The 12,869-nt window shown below is 41.2% G+C and overlaps 1 protein-coding gene across 1 annotated transcript in view; it reads left to right on the top strand.

Moving 5' to 3' along the window:
- gabbr2 (gamma-aminobutyric acid (GABA) B receptor, 2) overlaps positions 1-12,869 on the top strand; it is a 179,009-nt gene that overhangs the window by 41,562 nt on the left and 124,578 nt on the right. The window contains exon 2 of the mRNA XM_069175712.1: positions 8,425-8,562. Coding sequence (XP_069031813.1) covers positions 8,425-8,562 — 138 coding nt within the window. The remainder of the gene's footprint in view (positions 1-8,424; positions 8,563-12,869) is intronic.

Here is a 12,869-nt window from a genome sequence, read left to right as displayed (position 1 = left end):
TGCATTTTGTAGCAACTGCTAACAGACTTGCAGAAATGTTTCTCTCTCTCTCTCTCTCTCTCTCTCTCTCTCTCTCTCTCTCTCTCTCTCTCTCTCTCTCTCTCTCTCTCTTTATCCAATACTCAACCCATTTGCTACTGTACCATTAACCAGAACAATCCCTCTTTGTTGCACCTTTTTCTCTTTTTCCTAACCTCCTTTTCTGAAATCCTCCATGGAACAGAGTGAAGGGCCTTTGGGACCAAGAAACAATTGACTTGATAATGGGCTCCCTCCCTTTCTCTTCTTCCAAATCTCTGTCCACATTCCTTCTCTCCTCCTCTTTCTCATTTACCAGTTAGCTGATTCACCAGTTGGGGCGCCTCTGTGGTTACCAAGAGCTTTTTTATTATGCAAAGAATACATTATTTTTAGTTATGAAAGCAAACTTCCTCCTGTTAAACCAGTGCTCTTTAGAAACGTTCTTAGCATCGTGCTGTGAATGTATATTGAACTGTTTATTTGATCTCCAGTGCAACTGAATGCCAAACTTCAGAATAACATGATCTATATTTATGTGCATGAAACAACCATTTGTTTCACATATATTTTTCAACCTGCTACATTGATTTAGTGACAAATTAGGTCTGGAAAAAAAAAGCACCGTGCAAATCAATTCTTAAAATGACATATTTCCTCTTTTCAATTACTACTGCATAAAGAAAAGTTTATTTTGACAGGATGGACATCTCATTTATTAGTTTTAGTTTTGGCCAAAGTAATCGCTCCTTCCAAAAAGAACAATGTTAAAATTAAGAAAGTGTCAGACTGTATATGAAGTCTCAAAACTACCCAAAGACGAAGAAAGAGCTGCCTGATTTTTCCCACATTAAATACATCATCTTGATTGTTTCCTCTCCTCTCCTCTCCTCTCCTCTCCTCTCCTCTCCTCTCCTCTCCTCTCCTCTCCTCTCCTCTCCTCTCCTCTCCTCTCCTCTCCTCTCCTCTCCTCTCCTCTCCCTCTTCCTCTCCTCGGGGGCCGATCGTTTCAGGGTGGTTTCACTTTGGTCCGTCCCTCTCTCTGGGTATAGCACAACATGTTCCAGCTGTTGTCAGGCCTTGTCAAAAGCACATCAACCTGTAATAGGCTTAACACAGCGTCCGCTTTATCCACTGCACAGATTGCTAATAAAAGTGCAATGTGTTCACTGTGATTTTAGTCCCATCAACCAATTTGAGCTTGTCTATAATTTGTGAGTGAGCGGATGTGTGTGTGTGTGTGTGTGTGTGTGTGTGTGTGTGTGTGTGTGTGTGTGTGTGTGTGTGTGTGTGTGTGTGTGTGTGTGTGTGTCTTACTGTTTGTGTATTTGTCAAAGATTGTGTTTTGGCACTCAATTGCACAAGGATGGTAATCTATCAAGTGAATTTGTGTTTGAGAATAAGCATGAGCACAGGGGGAGAATATTGTGTGTGGGAGTGACAGAAAGTGAAAAAGGGCGAAAGAGACTTGTCACCACCGAAGAGGCTTCCAACGTGCCATAATGGTTATCCTGGTGGCCATCTGAGCTTTCCACAAAGCGAGAGATAAATTGAGTGCAATAACAAGAGGCAGACTGCACGGAGTGAGGAGATGGAGAGCAAACAGCCATCAGCTTGAGCAGCCCAGTCAGTCTGTTGCAGTGGATTCTAAAGGCCAGTCTCTCCCCAGACAAGTAGCGGGTTCCTCAGGGTTTTTTTTTTTTCCTTCTGTTGCAGGCATGCAATGTGAAGGGAACAGATTGAAAAAAACAACTCCATCACTCCTTCCTGCGCGCAATTTTACTTCATCCACTCACTCAATCAATGTGTACTCTCTTTGGGTACTCTGGGGCCTGCTGTTTAAATGTTACCACAAGGAGCCTTGTAACTGAACTTCATTCTGTCCTCTTCTTTCTCTCCTATTCTCTCCCTCTTGTTCCACTTTTCCATGTCTCTTCCTGAGAGCTTTGGCTATTGCTTTTTCAATGGTTCCTTAAGACTGTGAATGACCTGCCTGCCATGCCTTCCTGGTTATGTAGAAAGAGAAAGAAAAGGCATGGTGGGTGATATGTTGCACCCCGGTGAACCTCTCAATTGCCTGAAGGCTCATTGGTGGGGAACAAATAGCTGCAGCTTCTTGAAGGTCTTATGTGTAGGGGATGGTAACAGATGGGATGAGGCTGCCTGTGCCGAAGTTCAGTGGGGAGTGTCGACCTTAAACGACAGATGAATGATCCCAATGAACTCAAGGGAGCCCTGTTTATGATTTGAAGATATTGCTGAAAGAGTAAAACCTCACTCAAGTGCTGCAAACTGATTCACATACACATCAGACCTCCTGGTACTTCCTCCTCTTCCAAGAGTAACTGGTATCGACAGCCATGACAGAGTTTAGAGGATTAGTTGGGTTTGTACATGGGGAAATAGATAATCTTCTTTAGATCTGACCTATTGGCTGCTCTCTGCTAACTCTATAGGTCTTTATAATGCCAACCATATGTTTTAGTAATTGCTGGATTCAGCTCTCATTTCTTTGCCTGGCTCGAGGACGTGGAAGTAATTCAGTGAGGAGTGCATGTAGGAGGCCGCTGTTACCAGCTTCTTGCATCTGCTGCACTGCTGCTGCACAGATGCTAAAAAAAACACCAAAAGACATCTGGAATGTATGCTACATGATGGCAGGAATGATGTGTACACGTGTATCTGCGGATGCCTTGAAAGGGACTTCAACAGTGACGGTGCTTGTTTCTTTTGACAGTGCTAAGATCACAGCGGGGCGGTGTGTACGGTTTGAAAGGGTTTCCACTGGTACATATTCTGGAAGTATTATTGGATGTTTAAATCATACTTTTCTTGGCATATTATATGACAACATGTGTATATCCCCTCTTAACCCATGAAGACATATATTCTGTGGAGGGACACTTTCACATTTGTTCTCAGTAATCACCTGCGCTGTTGGCCTTGTCGTGAATAAACGCAGTGTGTGAGCAGAGCAGATTGCTTCTGACAACAGATCAGACCCCCGCCCCCCCCTCCTCCTTCCCCCCGTTTCTCTCTGCTGTTCATTGTCTCCCTTCCTCTCTCTCACATGTATGTGTGAGTGCAATATTGGGCCTCAGGTTGCTGATTTGGGTGCAGTAATTTGCCATTAGGCGAGAGACAGGTGCAGCTGCCTCTGTTTGCGGCGTTAACAAGGCATTTCATCATGGTTAGCTCCAGCCCGGTGCTCTGATCAGCTCTTGTTCTTGTCACAATATCACACACACATGCTCACGTGGACACTCTTTGTGTGGTCTCAACAGGGTCATCCTGCATGTGGTGAGTTGGAGGATTTGAGTTAAAAAAAAAAAACTAAAAAAAAAAACTTACAATGTGTTAGCTTGTACCATAGCGAATAAAATGTGGCTGACCCTATGTATGGAGGGCAGGGTAATTTACCCGAAGGAAGGAATTATGTGCTAATTACCATCTCGTTCTCGGTGTTTGAGTAATGGGTAGGCCTTAAAAAACAGTCCCTCTTTTTAACCACGTTGTCATAGCTGGGATATTTTTGTATTTTGTATTTTGCTTTAGCTTACAATTGTTTTGATTGCTTCTCTATTAATGCAAAGGACTGCATTGTATTAGTCAGAGGAGCAGACTGAGCTTAAAAGAGCAGCGTGTAGGATTTAGTTGCATAGCAGTTGAGCTTGCAGATGGCAACCAACTAAACACTTCTCACCTCGCCCCTTCCAAGTGTTCAAAAGCATCTACGGTGGCCAAAAAAACTAATGGAAACATGAAAGGCCTTCTCAAGAACCAGTGTTTGATTTGTCCCTTCTGGGCTACCGTAGAAACAACATGAAGCCCCACTCCCGATGTAAGAGATGAAAGGCTCATTCTAAGATAACAAAACCACGATGACTCTCATAATTCCGAATATTATATTAATTTTCTGACAATATATCACCCTAAATCCTGCTTTAATATATGAAGCCTTTTTGATGACAAATATACTCTGCAGCCATCAAACTTGTAGGAAACTCTTTTAATATGTGTTTTAAGGCTTTATGACCTGTATTAGTATTTCTTAGAAAAAAGATAAATAGTCTTGGATAGACTGGTGTTTAATGCATACTAACCTCTAAAGAGAAGCTTTTTTCCAAGATGTCAGATTTTGTTGCATAAATAAATGCTGAAACAGCTGAAACATATCTTTGGCTGCAACATTCCAGAGAAGCTGTTTTTGCCCTAATTGTGTGTGATTTATCAGTAGCGCAATAACAGCATATGCTAATGTCATTGTGAAATGATAAATCAATAAGAATGAATCTCAGTAGCTCTGTGTAAAGGTCAGTGTGAAGGTAAATGTAACGGAGACAATGGATTGAGGAGCATTTGAGATAAACTTCTCCTTATCCAGCTGTTCCACCAGTAATATATTCAAAATGGGAGGAGCAGTGGTACAAACTCACTGCACTGAAATGTCAAGCTGAGGATAAGATATGTTGCTAAAATAAAAGCGGCAATATGAGCCTGAATATTTTAACTAGTATTTCTTAATCCAGTGACTGAAGTGGAACTCCAGTCAGATTCTAGTGTGTGAATGAAGGGGCACTCGCCGTGTGACTCCTGAAGCAGACACCTGAGGCAAATTTTCTCTTTATGGATCTTCAGCATTAGACGGGGTTACATGCCTCCCTTGAGTTTCCATTTCCAGGTTCTTCCACCATCAGCCCCCTCCTCACAACCGCACGCACCTTCCTTGGCCGTCTCCCAAGCCAGTCAAACAGATTACTACGGGCGTTAACCCCATCGATCTGCTCCAAATGGCCTCCAAATGCCAGGAATTAGATTTCAGACTGGAGGAGAGGGAAATAAAGTGCTGTAGTATTTCTTGCTGCTCTACTTCAGAGCTAAGTGCTGCTGTGCCTTCCTCATCGTGTCAGTTTATCCCCAGAACTTATTTGTGTTTTTCAGAACAGTGGTATTTGTCTCAGTTAAGACCTTATTTAGAGCATATTTCTCTGGGAAAATTGGGACATAAATTATAGCCTGCACCCAAACTCTACAGCGACTGCTTGGAAATCCTTGAAAAATAAATGTATGTCTCAGTACTGTGGGATAAGGATATACAAGAGTAAAGGGTAAAGCAAAGAGAAAAACGGGAGAGGTAGTGGCTCGCGTACTGAAAGAAAATGTCATAAGATCTAAATAGTTTAAATATAACCACATTACCTCTGATTAGGCATTTATTTATATTTTTTTACATATTTGATGGACTGTAGGGAAATGTGGCAGGCGCTGTGCAGCTGCTAAGCATCACAGAGAGCCAGTGAATCAATCTCACCGTCATGGATTACTCTATTGTGGGTTTATAATGGAGGGCAGGTTATAATACTGTTTGACTTGGCTTTATTAGTGCATGGTTAATCTCAGTCTCACACCTCTTCACTCCTTCCATTTTCACCTTCTATTTAACTTGCTTGCTTCTTCCCCTTTTCTCCCACCATCACCTTTATTATTTCCGTGCCTCTTTACTCTTAGCTCCCAGGTATATTCGTCTGCCTCTCTCCCCTCGGCACCGCTTTACCTATCTTAACTTTTACAACGTCTCTCTAGCTTAATAAGTATTGATTAATGTCTGAGTGGTCGTGCTACCTAATGATAGGCTAAATATAGCCATCGCTACAATGGCCCTGCCGAGGCATTCTCCCTCATCTAGTGCACAAAGTGCGAATAGTCACATCGTTGGCATGACAACGTACCGGTCAAGGCTCTGTGAGCAGTCACAACAGATTGTGTGCTGGTGTGTATGAGTGCCCGTCAAAAGTAGGGGAGGATGAATGAAACTGTTGGTGAAAAGAGAAACAAATCAATGTTATGTCAGTTACTACCTCTAGCTTCTTAACTTTTAAAATTTTGCTGCTTCCCTGTCTTGGACATGTGTGACATTCGATTTAAATAATTGAGACAGCAGTCAGCAGATGAAAATAATGGTTGGTTGTACCTCTCTATACGTATGACCTTTGGGCTATTCATTTTACCCCATTTGACAATTTTATTTTAAGAGGGTATCAAGGTTTATCAAATCATAAACATAAACTTAGAAAACGTAGTCTGATCTTCACTTAAAATCACTTTCATATGCATGTTTACACACATAGTGTACATGCACACACGTTTAGACCGTCTTACTTGCCGGAGATGGAATAAAAACACAACAATCCTTTACTACCTACAGTAGATTGTAACTCTTCATAATAAATCAGCTTAAACCTACAATATCACCCAGTCCTTTATTTGTCGCATGGTAACCGATTTACAGTCACAATACCAACCCACCTTGTTATGACCAGCTGGAGTGAAATGAATGATAAGAGTATGCAAATAAGACCTCTTCTTTAATAGCCTGCTGTTTAATTTGTGTGGCCAGGATAAGGAATACCCACTGTGCCTAATCACATCTTCTACCTCTTATTTCACCTGAGGCACATCCGCAATCTAGTCTATTTTTGACTGGCATTACAGCACACATTGTTCTCCACTGGCATGCATAAGGAGAAAACCATGTGTTTACCTAATTGGTCTCCTGTTTCAAAAACTGAAAGGCATTCACATAAAAAGAGTGTGATGACTTTAATCGTTTGTATTCGCACCCTATGAGCATAGCCTGCTGCCTGTGCTCCTCAGGTAGGACGATTTTAAATGTTCCCTCAGCTCACCTCGCTTCAACGAAAACCGGGCGGTTTAGGTTAAATTTCAATTAAATTCAATTTTATTTCTATAGCGTCAAATCACATCACAAATGTTCAACAATTCCCATGAGATTGACTGGGAGGAAGAAACTCCCTTTTAATCTTGCTTGTGTATACTGTTTTATTGTTCTCTGCAAAGCACAACAATGTAAATGTGCTTTACAAAGTGGTATACTAATAAAGTTTATTGTTTAATCCTACTATATTTAAATCTGACTGAAACCTGTTGATACACTGCAAGAACATGACTCAAGCAGCTCACAGTTCATATTTGCAAGGAAGTAGAAGTCGTCCGTGTCCTCAACTTTAATATAACCCAGCAAATCACTCAAGGGCTCCAAGACTATCATCTTAAAAAAAAAAAAGAAACAAGAGCACAAACACAAAATGTAAACATGTCAACCCTGAGGCCACGACACCTACCATACACTTAATAAAGTTGCTTACAACGTACAGTCCTATATGTTTGTTAGGAATCTCATTTCTCCACATTCAATTTTCAGTTTTTCAATCTGCCTCGTGGACCGCCCGCTGTGCTGTTGCTCAGTGGAGAATCTCATTCAGTTGCTGGCTGATAGCTAACAAGGTCAAATTACTCTCCAGATGAGATGGACTGTGTCAGAAGGCACACACACACACACACACACACCACCTGCCATTCAGTCAGTCAGTCAATCCATCTATCCATCAGCTGCACACAGGAACACGTCCTGAATTGAGTGGCAATAATAGAATACTGAGGAGGGAAGTGTTTACAGCTGATAGGAATATCATTACAAACTGTGGAAATCAGGGAATCACAGCAAAACCAGTTAGCCAGCTCATGTAGCAATCAATTGAAACCTACACTGTTTATTCCCCCTCGCCTCTTATTTCTCTCTCCCTCTTCCTTTCGCATACCCTTTCGCTCTAGTTGCTATAGTGATGTGAAATGGCTGCATTCTGCAGCATTGAACCAGAGCAGGGAATCGCTCTCGCAGCCTGAGCAACATTGTTTTACATGACGGTATCAAATCACACGCACACCAGGCTGCAATTATGTTAGCATGTGCGACTGTGCTTAGCGCGTATAACAAGCGACATGTTATTTAAACGTCGCATTGTTTTTCATAGTGTGCACTAAACTGACACCAGTATGCTGTTTTCTATTGTTCATCCGTCACCGTAAGTTTAATGACCTTGCGAACATGGCTGTTTTTCTCCCACGGTTAGTAATTATTGATTCCTTGAATGACTCCCAGATGAAGGTATCAAGTTCTTCCCCTAGTTCTCCAGCTAACATGTCGAACTATCAAGTGTTTTTAAAAATGATCCTCTTTACAGGGGTGCTTTTTGATCCCTCAAAAAAATGTAACCTAATTTTTGCAGACAAGCACAAAGTCTCTGTCTTCAGATTTGGGGTCTAGATTTGGTTTGCAAAGCATCATAAGACTTCGTCTGCGTGTCAGCTGTATGGCTGCCCAAAATAGGCTGGAATATCTAAGGTTGCCTTTTAAGGTTCTGTAACTTTCCCTCTCTTCTCCCTTTCTATATCTTCCATCTATCTTGCGCAACCTTAGATCTGACGTATTGCTTCCATGTTTCCCTTTGTCGTTCCTATTTTTACAACAAAAACTAACATCTTTTCTCTCTCTTCCTTCTGTTTATCTTTCTCTTATCTCTTTTCCCTCTGTATCTGTGTTTACAGTGTGACAACGCCAAGGGGCTGAGGGCCTTCTTTGATGCCATATGCTACGGTCCCAAACACCTGATGATCTTCGGCGGTGTCTGCCCCTCTGTGACCTCCATTATTGCAGAGTCTTTGGAGGGCTGGAATCTGGTGCAGGTAGGGATTGTACTGTATAAATCATCATATGTGTGTGCGCATGATTGTATGTGTGTGTGTGTGTGTGTGTGTGTGTGTGTGTGTGTGTGTGTGTGTGTGTGTGTGTGTGTGTGTGTGTGTGCGTGCGTGTGTTTGTGTGTGTGGGAGGAGGTGGTAATAAAGGATATAAAGCCTATATGTAATGTCATACGACATGCAAACTCCTCTTTGCTAACTTGTGGAAGAGGTTTCTTATTGTCTCTGTGTGTCTCGGAATGCAATCAGAAAACCTGAATTTGCTGCTTAGTGGAGTTTCCAAAAAAAATTCTCGTTCCTTAGTTTTGTGGTGTGCAGATAGGTCCTGGGATTTCGAAGGGGTCCCAACTAATGGCTTAATCCTTCATTAACCTTGCCAGGGTGAGTGTCTAATTGACATGGCTCTAATCCGTAGAATCCCCCTCCATTTTACAATCAAAGACAGAGTCAAACTGGTTTAAACCCAGATTACCAGGACCAAAAATCAGTTGTGAAAAATGTGAGCTAGACGTACCAAAGCATTTGGATTTGTATGTACAGTATATAAAGGAAAGCATATTATCAAATTATAAGCCGACTGATGGCTTTTTACTGAAATACTGCTTCTTATGCTTCACATAGCTAAAAATATGTTTTGGGGGTGTTCAGTCATTGGTATGTGCTCAGAAAAATATTCCTAATCAGGTCTGTTGATGCTAATTACCTACCAGACTTTTACATTATATACTTTACCATCATTTACTTCTGCTTCCTATATGCCATTTACTGCCATTAACAGAGTAGAGCTTTATGATTACTCACTGTGGACATTAAATACCGCTAATTCTTGCATCTGGCAAACTTTTGACCCCCTGAGTTATTGTTTACAACTTCTTTGACTGTATACTATGCTGAAGAGAGGAAATGCCTCTTTCCTAATAATACTGCTGCAACTCTGTTAAGGTTATCAGGCCCAGATAAGAGAGGAGTGAAGCTTGTGCTTGGGAGAGATAGCATAATTCAAGAGGCTGTGTTTTGAAGTGAATGTCACATTACGTGGCATATTTTCTCTGCTTGCTGTTACTGTGAATCTCCTGCTTTTTGTATGCATTTTTGCTCGCCGTCTTGTTTCGGGTCACTCGAGTGAAAAGATCGACAGGATGAGGGAATAAAAGGATCGCCAATTTTTTTTTGTTTTCTGCCTTCACTTCCTTTCGGTGGTAATGATTCCAGTCGGTTCAAGTCGTCATTCAGTTTTAAGTGCTCTTAAGTATTTTGTCTAGTGCAGTTTGTGTGTATGTGTCTCTGCGGATGTGTGCTAGCTCCTCTATTTATCGGCTTGTTTGGCAGTGATACCTGTGAGAAGTGCAGCAGCAATCTTCTGCTCTGCAGAACACTGTGTTTGGTACAGTGTGTTCCCCAGAGCACTTTACCAACTCGGCTCTTTTCTCTATCAATACACACACCAACACCAACAAATTCATGCCAGCCCGCTCCCAAATACACATTGTGACACTGCCTGAATACCATGCAGCAAGTGACTGGGGGGAAATGTTCAGATGAATGGGCTAAGGCTAAGGGTATGCTGTTGCCACAGGCAACTGAATGGCTTTTTTTAGGGGAATAGATGAGTAGGCACAAGGGCACTCTGATGAAAGACACTGGATTGAGACACATGCATGTTAAGACGTGTCCATTGAAGAGATATAGAAAGAGTATCAGAGGGTGACGTTACTGTTGTCTGAGATGCCAGATGCAAAAATGCACATCAGTGGGTGTTAAGCAGTGTCGGAAATATTAAAATATTTGAGGGGCAACTGTCTAAAAAAAACTGTGGCAATTCAATTCTAACTATTTACATTTTTATTTAACCATAATAGCCTTCTTAATGTGTAATGCATAAATTAATTGATTAATTGAAAACTTCATCAATCCAGGATTGTCTGCTCTCTACCCAATATTGTAATAATTGCGTACCTACGTAGTGTGAACAACAGCGCTGTTAGTGTTAGTGTATTTGTTAGAGATGGAAATCAAAATGAAACGAAATTAATAAAACAAAAAATATGGCTTCATTTAGGATTAGGATACTGGCCTAAAATTGTAAATATGATTAATTTTTCACGAGCAGTTTTTGTCACTTGATCACAGTTTTTAGGGCCATTCTGAGATTTTTGGGAGACATGTTCTCCTTTTGTCCCCCTTAATTTTCTATACTGGTATTATCAACACACCAGATGTCTTTTGGTTGTTATTCTCTATATTGTAAATGTGTAGTAAGGTGTCACATTTCTGTTTAGTTATCATGTACATGTACTATAATGTACAAGCTGTTCCTTGCACTTGAGGCCATACAGTATGTTTAAACTGAGACTGTGTGCACATTGAGTGTATTTTTGTTCTGGCGACAGCATGTGCATCAAATTGTCTATCTGTGTATGAAGGTCATTGTATGCAGTGTTTGCTTAATTGTTATTATGAGAGACACGGAACACTCTGCTTTGACAACAACTGTGGTGGGAGGTAGTTTGCCATTGCTTCAAGCTAAGAATAATGCTTTTGTTTGAGGGAGGGTTAGAAGAAGAGGGATTGAAAGGAAGGGTGTAAGACAAAGAAAGGAAGGAGAGACTGGGATGGAGAGATGATTGCAAGTTTTGAATGCTGCACCCCACAACTTTTAGCATACCACATCAATGCAAATCTGTTATTTTTTTTATTTTTTTTTAAAGCTGTGAATTCCGTCACCCTGCATATTTATTACCCAGCCCTGGCACCCCCTCTTGAGTAGGTTTAGAGGGAAATAGAACATTTTCCATGGTGATTTTATGGGCCAGGTATAACAAGCTTATCATTTCCACATCAAAACAGAGAGCTGGCAGATACTATCTGCAGTGGAGATGGCTGAGAAAACAACCAGTCCTGGAAAAAGTTTCGTAGCAATCATACACCCATAAAAATAGCATTCAATCAGTGTTGATGCCTAATGAAGTCATCTTCTAAAGGCTCAACAAAAATAAACTCCCAGTTCATACGCATTCATCACGGTCTATGCACACTTGAATGCCCATACTCCCATTTAAAACAGAGCAGGTTTTAGAAAGATTGTATCAGTGCTGATATTTTTGGACTTTAAGTCGTTGCAGGTGAAAACAGTGTCTATAAAAAATAATTGTATCCTGAGAACTCCACTGTAAAAGTTAGGGATAATAAAATGATGCAAGAGGGAGACAAAAAAAATTGTACACTTGTACAGTTGTCATCCCCCCTCTGCAGTATGACATTTTACCCATTATAAAGATATATGACTTGAAACTATGGATCCCTCCAATAACAGTGATTTTACACTTCTTATATTACAGTTTAATTATCAATGGATTTCCTGTAAGATCCCAAGAGCTTTGTCAGCAGAAAAGTTCCTCTAACTTTAGTCTGAACTTCAGGCTGGAGAAATATCAGATAACAAAGAGGCTGCTAACCAATGCCAACATATTTCCAAGTAAACATGTCACTTTCAGGAATCATTCTTCACTGAAATCTGTCCATTGTTTGAAATAAATGTTTGGACTTTTTATGCCTCTATTTGACAGGGACAGGAAATGTGGGCCAAGAGAGTAGAGGAATGACAAGCAGCAAAGGTCAGGCCAGTCTAAAATCAAATGAGGAACCATGTGGTTTGTGCCATAAACACTCGGCGAGCAGTTCGCCCCCATTTTTAAAAAAATATTTAACTACAAACATCATGAAACCCACAGCCGGTGCAGTCTATAAGATAACACTAATATTAGTGGTGAACTCGCAATAGATATGCAAGCAGGCTTGCAAGTGGTAGTGCTAGCTTGGCTACATGGTCAGTCAAGTCATCACCGTCTTGCAGTTAAAAGCATTATGTGTATGGTTTCCAAAGACAATTTGTCTTCAGTAAGTTTTGTGGGCAAGTGAATAATTAAACAAATAACACACACACACACACACACACACACACACACACACACACACACACACACACACACACACACACACACACACAGAGACAGACAGACACTCCATGTGAGCTTTTCATGTTCTGTAAGAAAGGATCTGTTTATCGCACATTCTGACTCGCATCCACGTCTTGTGCTGTTGAAGGGGCTCGTTCGTCAAACTCCTTCCCCGAGCAGCTTTACATGGCTCTGTACTTACGGTCACAGTTTGTAATGCAGTACTGTACACTGTACATGTACCCGAGCAAATTAAAATGGTGGATAAGAATGCTACCAGGGCCAGTGGACAGATGGCGAGGAGCGGATTGAGGGAATGATGGAGGAATAGACAGA

This window comes from Embiotoca jacksoni, unplaced genomic scaffold (genome assembly GCF_022577435.1).
Source record: "Embiotoca jacksoni isolate LCO1_2020_lvr unplaced genomic scaffold, fEmbJac1.0.p SCAF_7, whole genome shotgun sequence".
NCBI classification, from domain to species: Eukaryota; Metazoa; Chordata; class Actinopteri; family Embiotocidae; genus Embiotoca; species Embiotoca jacksoni.
The sequence above is the reverse complement of the archived record's forward strand: the minus strand, read 5'-3'. Positions and strand labels throughout refer to the sequence as shown.